Source organism: Pseudorca crassidens, chromosome 14 (assembly GCF_039906515.1).
Source record: "Pseudorca crassidens isolate mPseCra1 chromosome 14, mPseCra1.hap1, whole genome shotgun sequence".
NCBI classification, from domain to species: domain Eukaryota; kingdom Metazoa; phylum Chordata; class Mammalia; order Artiodactyla; family Delphinidae; genus Pseudorca; species Pseudorca crassidens.
The window spans coordinates 15,204,097-15,213,001 of NC_090309.1; the positions used below are offsets into that span (position 1 = coordinate 15,204,097).

An 8,905-nucleotide genomic window follows, 5' to 3' on the forward strand; every position below is an offset into this window, starting at 1 on the left:
ACAAGGGTGAAATGGGAAGACCCAGCCTTGGCACTCACAACCAAGTTAAAATCTTTGTGCTGTCCATGAGTTGCGTGACCCTGAACAAGATACTTGACCTCTACAAGTCGGTCTGCCCAGCAGCAAAATGGGAATAGCAAGTATCTACTTCCTTAGGTCAGAAGCAATCAAATGTTAAGGTTTTAGCAAGCATTGCCAAGTGCTTTCCCAATGCAGTGGGCTGTCAACACCCTTCAGGAACAGCAACTAAGAGCACCCAGTTCACCGTACATTTGCCAGCACTGAACAGTCTCAGTAAGACAAAACCTTTGTTAATTTGGTGGCCAAAAAATAGTGCTTATCTTTATGAACATTTCTGACTACCTGGGAGGCTGAACATAGTTTCACATAATTAGTAGGCGTTCGTAGTTTCTTCTGTGAATTTTTTGTTTACACTTATTTTCCACAATTGGGGTGAACACTTGCAGTCTTGTTCCTCCTCTTGAATGGAACAGATTTCTAAACTGCTATAACAGTTTGAAAGTGTATGTGTGACTTCATTGCCTGTCCTGAGAGCTCCAGGTGACTGGAGTTATCGTCCCTTACTACTTCCACAAAATCTCATGAAAAGGGTCATGTTCAGGAAAACATCTTTATGATTTAATTTTCAAACTTCAAAATGTACTTGTAAACTAAAAGGTCATTTTCCCATGAAAATCTGTAGGCTGTACACATAATGAAAAGGAAAGACTTAGGATTCTGAACCTAAAACCTTTAGAACCTTAAAGCTACCTGGCGATCGAGGGATAACTCAGCATCTCAGAAAGAAGCTGCCCAGTGCCCCAGAGTTGTTCCCTGGGCGGCACACACAGTATAGAGGAAAAGGCAAGCCCCCTTCACTCCCCCCATGTCCCTTCATTCCCAAATGCCAAGGTTTTGGAAACTGCAATTATTTCACTGCTCCCTAAATCTAATCCAGTTTGGGAGAGAACAGTAACACATGGGACTTATAAAAACCTCCTCTAAAAATACATTATTAGATTAGCCAATATGGGGCAATTCTCTACATGCTTTTTTTTCCCAGTCCTTTCCCATCCCCAATAACTTAACACATGCCAACATCTGTCCCTGACTGAAAATGAGCTGTGTTTTGATCCTCACCTCTATCCCCCTTCAAAGTCAGCCAGCTCCAGACAATAAAAAGAGGAAAAATTTCCCAAGTATGTCATATCTTTCAATCAATGCACAAACATCTCATTATTCACATGTAGCTAAAAGGTTCCCAACAAGTTTGGCTTTGTAACTGGGTACAGAGGAAGGGCCTGTGGTCTCCCTACTGCCAACAAAACCCCAGCCAACTTGCTCTTGGTTTTTACTGATAATCCCAAAGTCATCTAGACAACCAATGCACTCCCCCTCGATTTCTGCAACTCCACCTCTGCGCTTTTTTTCTACATCCCCTTCTTCAACGCTTGGGCTCACCCGCAGAGTGGAGAGAACAATACCTACTGTTGGTGGGTGGAGCCATGGAGCATCTCCATCTATGAGGGAAGAACACTGCCTTCGTCCCGAAGCTCTCAATCTCATCTCTTCCTCCTCTTCCTCCCCATTTACCCTCCACCCTACCCTACCGCTAGTACAAACAAGCTCCCACTCCAGGATCCTACATGGACTCTCTCCGGAGCCTGCAGCCCTTCCCATCCCTCTCTTTGCCACAGCCCATCTTCTTAAATGGGTTGCCCAGAGTCTGGTTTTCCAGCACCTTCCAGGTTATGGGAGATAGAAAGTGAAATGTGTAAGGCAGGAGGCTGCTCGCATGTGTGGGAGTCTGGTGTGGGTTCTGGCTGAGGAGTGAGGGACGGGCCACACGGCAGGACCAGTCCTGGTTACAGCACCTCGACACCCGACGAAGAAGCCTGAGGCTGGCATCTCTGCCTACCTACCGTTCTCATCATCACTTGCCTGGAATACTGCTCTCTGCAGGCACCAATTACTTCCTGATTAGTGAATTCCCAAAGCTCCTTTTGAGTCCTCAGTCCTCTTCTCCCCTCTCTCTGTGGCATCTGACACTAAGGAGCACCCCACCCCCTTCCCTCCCCTCCAGCTTCCGTGCAGTCGCAGTCCCTAAGCTCTCCTCCCACCTCGGCAGAGACCCCTTTCCATCCTCCCTCAGTGACTTCTCTGCTCTGAGCACTCCTTCCTTTCTTCTCCTGCTCCCTTGCATCATCCTGTTGCTGAAGCTTCAACTATTCCCTCAATATCCCCTCAAACCCAGTGCCTCTCCAACGAGACTGAGCAGTGCCTCTAAGTGAGACCCTCTGACAGACCGCGTGGGCTGTTATTGCTACAACACTTCATAAGCATCTGTCCAGCACTGGGGAGGCAAAGATGGAGGGCCAGGGCCCCACTTGCCAGAAGTCACACCCCGTCTCCCAGGCTCAGACACCAGGAGTTGACTGCGACATCAGCCCCTTTCTCCCTCCCTCCCTCCCTTCCATCCATCCACCACCTCTTCCCACGCAAACTCAAGCAACCCTGCCAGTCTCCCTCATGCTACCCTTCCTTTCCATTCAGATACTCTTAAGCCCCTTTCACCTCGCCCCTGGCCTCCTGCGAGTCTCGCAAGCATTCTAGCTCCTCCCAGGTCCTCTCCCCACAATCATTATTATCCTTTTAAGCACATGTACGAGTCACATTATTTCCCAGCAGAACTTTGGATGGTACTCTGCTACTTCTTGAATAAGGCCAGATTCCTTCACTGGCATTCAAGGTCTGGCCCCTTACCCTTCCAGGCAAATGGAAAAACTTGCATTATCCCAAATGGCCCTGAACTTCTACCCCACTCCATGCCTTTGCTCTCCCTGTGCTGGCTTCTACTTTCAGATGTACGTGCAGGACTTCCGCTTTTCACTCTAAATACCTTTGTACTGTTTAAATTTTTTATAGTTAACAAAAATTACTTTGAATTAAAGAGTGATGAGTTTCAGGGACTAGTCTAAAACAACTTCCTTTACCTGCCCTCCTTGACCATGCCAGCCCAAGACAATTTTTCTATTCTTTTTATTCTGAAAATTCTTCTCTGAATTTTATTGACTCTTAACGTGGACTTCCTGTTATAGTGGTTGGTACTAACATCACTTCTTCCTAACTCGATTTTTAGGTCCTTCAGGGCAAAGCTGGGTCTAATTCAGCCTAACTCCCACAGTCCCTTAGTCAATGACCATGATAGGCCTACAATAAATATCAGAGGAAGTCAAGGCGTTATGACTTTTTTTTTTTTTTTTTTTGCGGTACGCGGGCCTCCCACGGCTGTGGCCTCTCCCGTTGCGGAGCACAGGCTCTGGACGCGCAGGCTCAGCGGCCATGGCTCACGGGTCCAGCTGCTCTGGCGGGCCCAGCCGCTCCGCGGCATGTGGGATCCTCCCGGACCGGGGCACAAAACCGCGTCCCCTGCATCGGTAGGCGGACTCTCAACCACTGCACCACCAGGGAAGCCCGCGTTATGACTTTTATCTTAGGGATGCCAATCTGAATTTCCCCAGTTTTAGCAAGTAAAAATGGACTCTTAAGTTCGAATATAGGATCTTTACATTATGCATTTTCCAACGAGTTAATCATTTAAATTCCTTTTTATGCCACAATTTTTTTGGGTAAATTTGCACATCACTGTAAAGGCTGGAACACTCTGTATTGAAGGTTAGATATGTGTGTGTGTGTGTGTGTGTGTGTGTGTGTGTGTGTGTGTGTGTGTGTGTGTGTGTGTGTGTGTGTGTGTGTACATGTGCTGGCCTACTTTTTCAAGATTCCCCAGAAGTAAGATCACTAAAGAATCAGACCAACCTAAACCTTTCCAAAATTGTAACAGAGCAAGCAGGTATTCTCTGTCAGATCCACCCACCCAAAGAAAAAGGACTGACAGGGTTTGAGTCCCTCCACAGAGTTTGTCATCAATTGTCACCCCAGAAATCTAAGTGCCAAAACTTCAGCAACGCAGGCAAGGCCCTCGTAAATGCTCATTCCATGTGAAAAGCCCTCATTAAACCCTGAGTTATATTTAGAGAAAAATAGAACAGAAGTTATATTTAGATGAAATGGCTTAAAAGAACTTTCCCAAAAGCAGCATGTTTATACCGATCTTCCAAAAGAAGAGGTTTTATCAATACTTGGCTTTTACATACAACTCCTAAAAACCAGAAAACGTCTCTATACGTACACAAAGATTTCTGCTTGGACTCCTTTGTGTCAGGAAGGAAACAGGAGCACCCAGGATATCAGCAGGACTGCCCATGGGAAGCAGTGGGATGCGAAGGACTTGTTTGGAGGACAGAGTAATTTCCTACAGAAATCTGAGTTGTGATGGTCTGAGAAATCTATGAATAACTTGGTGCCTGAGCTGCACAAAGGCAGCTCTAAAATGTATACACTGGACCCCAAACTATAGATTTCCTCAGCAACCCTACCTGGAAGTGCTCTTTTCCAAAATGTCATTAGCACTCACACTGTGGTCACGGTCAAACGCCTGTCACTTTGCTGCTCACTCGCTGAACCACAAGCTGCATTTTCTTTGTGGCTCTGATTAGTCCAACTATTTTTGACATCTGCTTTCTTCTGTGCTGACTTACATTTTCCTAACCAAATTCTAGTCAACAGCACCAAGGTGGTTTAGTGAACTGGTGAAGCCTTTTCATGAATGAATGTATAATTTCGTGTGACTACTGGAAGGAGTGAAAAGTGATTTGTGGCCGTTATTCCTCTCTTCACAGGCCACAGGGTCCCCAGAGCTTCAGATGAGAATGAATCACGGCTCGGAGGCTTGGCACACACCCCGGGTTAAGGGGACCTCTTCTCTAAAGAGCCTCAGGAAGAGGCCACTTCCCAGCCTCCCAGCCAAACCAGAGTGGAGGGCAAAGGTAATGAACGGGGAGGAGATGGCCAGACTGGAGGACTGGCCGGCCCCCAGTTGTCCCAGAAGGAATTTTGCCAGTGGGTGAGGGCGCTGCAGCCCTGTTGCTATTCCTAGGGTCAATTAATACTATTCCTAGGGTCAATTAATACCCTGAGAACGCTCCAGCCAAACCTCACGTTTGCCTCTGGCCTGGTATTTCCAGAAAGTGTTAGGGTGTAAGAGAACTAAGGTCACCCAATTTTATACCACTTATAGGCCTTAGAGCAGCAAGGACTAAGGTTGTGAAACTCAGATGCGAAACCAAAAAAGACTTAGGCTGCTAAAAGAGAGACCAGATCATATAATCCACCACCCCCCTCACCCTTCAGCCACCTTCCTCCCCCTTCTCCCCCCCATATCTCTCTATCAATACATTCCTTTTACCAGGCAGGGACCCCTACAGAGGCCCACTGTCTGCACCTATAGTTTGCCTACAGTATCACATTAATATAATCATTAATCACATTAATATAATCATCCAAAGGAAAAGCATCATCTCAGTCCTACAGTCCAGACAATCAAGTGCTTAAGTGTTTCCTCCCTTGCTTTCCTAACAGTCATTGATGCCCAAGGATAGAGTCAAATTAGCAGGTTCTACTGAGCTGATCTAACGGCAGGAAACTTCAATAAACTTTGTAACCAGGCAGGTCAAAATACAATGACAGACACATAAGGGGCACAGAAACAATGGGGGCATTGAACTTACTTTTCTGCAAGGGCAATTCACCAGGGAGGCAAGATGGAAACAGGAGAGTGAGGCAGGACATACTAGGTCCCGTATGAAGGATCAACAGGGAGAGGGTGAGTGTTCTTGGAGGCTCAAAAAGCAGGACAGTGACATGGGCTCAGGCAGGGAACAACTGCAGGAATGAGCAGGGACAGTCAAAAGGGACAGAGGGGAAAGGCTGGCTTCCTCAAGGAGGGCTCCAAAAATCCCATGCAGGCCTGGATGCAGTAATCAGGAATAGCCAGTACCAAAAAGAAGCAGCCTTTGGAAGCTCTTAGGCAAAAGTATATGTAAGATGGTAGAAAGAAGGAAGGGTGGTAGAAGATGGTAAAAGAAAGTAGGGGACTGACACAAACAAAATCTGTCCCATTTGGGCTCCTGAGGGGGAGGGGAAGAGCAGCATATGAAGACTGGCAGTCGTCACCATTTAAAGAGGAAGAATCAAAATGCCCTGGTGAGAAAGGGGAAAGGAAAAGCTAGCTTGAGTGAAAGAATTAGTCATATTTGGAACATTTCTGGCGACTTTACCTGCACCAGGACATGGATCGGTGCTGACTCACAGAAATGTCAAACTCCTTTTCCCAGACAACTAAAGGTAAAATGGAGAAAAGGGACTCTGATAGTGTAGTGACCTACCTTTTCACACACACACACGTACAGAAACCCTACTAAAACTTTCAGAACTGAGCCACATCTGCGGACACGGAAGAGAATCTGTGAAAACCTGAACGACGTTACTGCAGTTTGTTTTGCTCAACTTTTACTCACACATTTTTCTTTTAACATGAATGAGAAAAAGCAACAGCCAGATGCCCGCATCCAGCTCATATTCAGGACTTACATTCGGGAGTTCCCAGGATGCACCAAGGCAGGGCCAAAGGTGCAGGGTCTTCCCTGCTTGAAAGGAGAGGGCTGTGCGGCTCCACTCTGCTCTCGGTTGGCCAGAGTCCCCAACCTCCACTCCCACACCCCAACCGGCCGGCAGAGCGGCCCCACTGAACCGGCGGCAGATGTCTCCACTCTCCACCGACCACTGTACCATGACGGCAGGGATGGTCCATTCAGCACCAGCGTTTCCCAGGCAGCCCTTTAACTATGATTATTATTTAAGGGCAACTTGAGCATAAAGTGAGTTTGTCGGGTCAGCTCTTAAGGCGCCAAACACCTTCCACCCCGAATCAACAACAGCACGAACTGGCGGGCACTGGGAAACCGGGCAGGGAGCAAAGTGAACCACTACGGCGTGCAGGCGCCCAAGCAGCAGCGCGCAAGAGCCTGGCGCATAGTAGGCAGGTGTTCACTCAAGATCTGCCATCGGACCTAGCACCTGGGCAGCGGGCCCTCGGGTGGGGTGGCAACTCAGGGGACAAAAAAGCCTGGCCAGCCCCGGGCTGTGCCCCTCGCGACGCGGGGGGCGGGAGTTAGAGCCAGGGAGGGGGCGAAGGAATCCGCCCTCATTTGCACGTCGTCTGGGGCCCGGTCAATTTGCTTAATCACGGCTCTAAATGCCAGCGCGCAGCACACAATGCGCGCCCATTAACAGGTTTAAAGTGTCGCAGCGCTCGCTTTAAATGAGAAAAGCGGGCAACAAAGGGCGAAAAAGCCAAGTTCCTCAACTTGAAGAATGCCTCGATTCGCCCTCGAAATCATCTCGGCGAGTTTAAAATCCCGAGCTCTACAGAAAAGTTGAGGCCCCCGCGCGAGGGCTGGGGGTGGGGAGGGGTGTGTGTGAATAACCCGCCACGAATACTGGGTTTCTTAGGAACGAACTCACAGCCGCCCAGCGAAACTGGAGTCGTGGGGCAGCGTCGCCAACCCTGCTCCCCCGGCCCCACTGCCCAACTGCCAGGGAAAGCTGACCGATTTCCAGGAAGGAAGCGAGACCCCACACACACACACACATACACCCCCGCCCAACCGGCACAAATCCAAGTTTCCCTTTAGTGCGGGCAAAGAATTCTGGAGACCAAGGAGGACCCCAGAGGTGGACCCCAAAGCCGCTCCCAGCAAAAGGGGAGCATGTAAAGGCACTTTCCTTTCACGCAGGCACTGCCTAGAGCAGCCTAACCCTCGACCGCCAGAGTAGTTCAACCCCGTAAGCAAGTTCTGCCCAGGATCCTCACGGGACGGCCCCATCCCCCATCCCCCACCCTGTCGCCGAGCCCGGGGGCGCATCTCGCGGGCCCCGGCCGCCCACCCGCCCCGGCGCAGCGGGACGGGCACTCACCGTGCGCGCTCCTCCCGGAGACAGGGGTCCGTTGGGGAGGTACGGGCTGCTCAGGTCCGGTATCATCAGGAACGGGTACCCAGGGTAGGGGGGACCCTTAAAGAACGCGCCGTCCTGGGGCCTTCTCACTGCGGGCAAGACCAAGGAGGGGGTAAGGTCGGGGTCCCCGGGACAGCGCCGCGGCTAGGGACCCGGAGTGGGGACCGGACACCAGAGCGCCCCCCACGAGCGCCCCAGGACTGCTGAGGCCGACAGGGGCGGAGAGCAGGGGCAGGGGCACGGCCACGGGGGTAAGGGGTACCGAGATCGGCCGGAGGTGAAGCGCCGAGCGCCGCGGGGCCGGGAGTGGGGGCTGCCGGGGCCGGCACTTACCTTCGGCAAAATAGTCCCGCGGCTTCTGGAAAGCGTCCCGGGCGGGCTGCGGACGCCTCTCCGCCTACGGAGGAGACACAAAGGCGAAGGCGGGTGAGCGAGCGCGGGGCTGGGGTCCCCCGGGGCGGCCGCGGAAGCCTCCTCACCTCCGAGTCCGAGCTGCTGCTCTGGTTCTCCGATTCGTTAACCAGGGACGACTTGACTTCGTCCAGGTCCCGCTGCGCCGAGGCGCTGTCGCTGCTCGGCTCCTGCTCCTCGCCCCCCTCGTCCTGGAAGGGGATCAGCTCGTCGTTGGCCCCGAGGTCATCCCCTCCGCCGGCCGCCCCGGCGCCCGAGCCGCCGCCGCCGGCGCCTCCCCCGCCGCCGCCGCCGCCGCCGAGCTGGGGCATGGTGGGGCCGCGGGCCGGGGCCGCCGCTCTCGGAGCCCCTCGCCGCCCGCGCCCGGCCCGGCGCCCGCCCCTCCCTCCCTCCCGCTGGCCGGCCCGCTCCGCTCGCCGCCGCGGCGGCCGCAGCAACAAAGTTTGACAGGGCGTGGCCCGGAGGGAAGCTGGGCCGGCGCGGCCGGGCCGGGGCGGGGGCGGCTCGGCTCGGGCCCCACCGGCAGCGCGGAGCCCGGGGCTCCCCAACTCGCTGCCGCCGCCGCCTGCTCCGCCGG

General features: G+C 52.2%; 1 protein-coding gene across 1 annotated transcript in view; it reads right to left on the reverse strand.

Moving 5' to 3' along the window:
• Positions 1-8,654, reverse strand: part of TCF7L1 (transcription factor 7 like 1) — a 159,497-nt gene extending 150,843 nt beyond the window's left edge. The window contains exons 1-3 of the mRNA XM_067704534.1: positions 8,397-8,654; positions 8,251-8,314; positions 7,879-8,006 (exon numbers count right to left, since the gene is read on the reverse strand). Of these exons, the coding sequence (XP_067560635.1) occupies positions 7,879-8,006; positions 8,251-8,314; positions 8,397-8,639 (435 nt within the window). The 5' untranslated portion in view covers positions 8,640-8,654. The remainder of the gene's footprint in view (positions 1-7,878; positions 8,007-8,250; positions 8,315-8,396) is intronic.
• Positions 8,655-8,905: the final 251 nt, after the last annotated feature.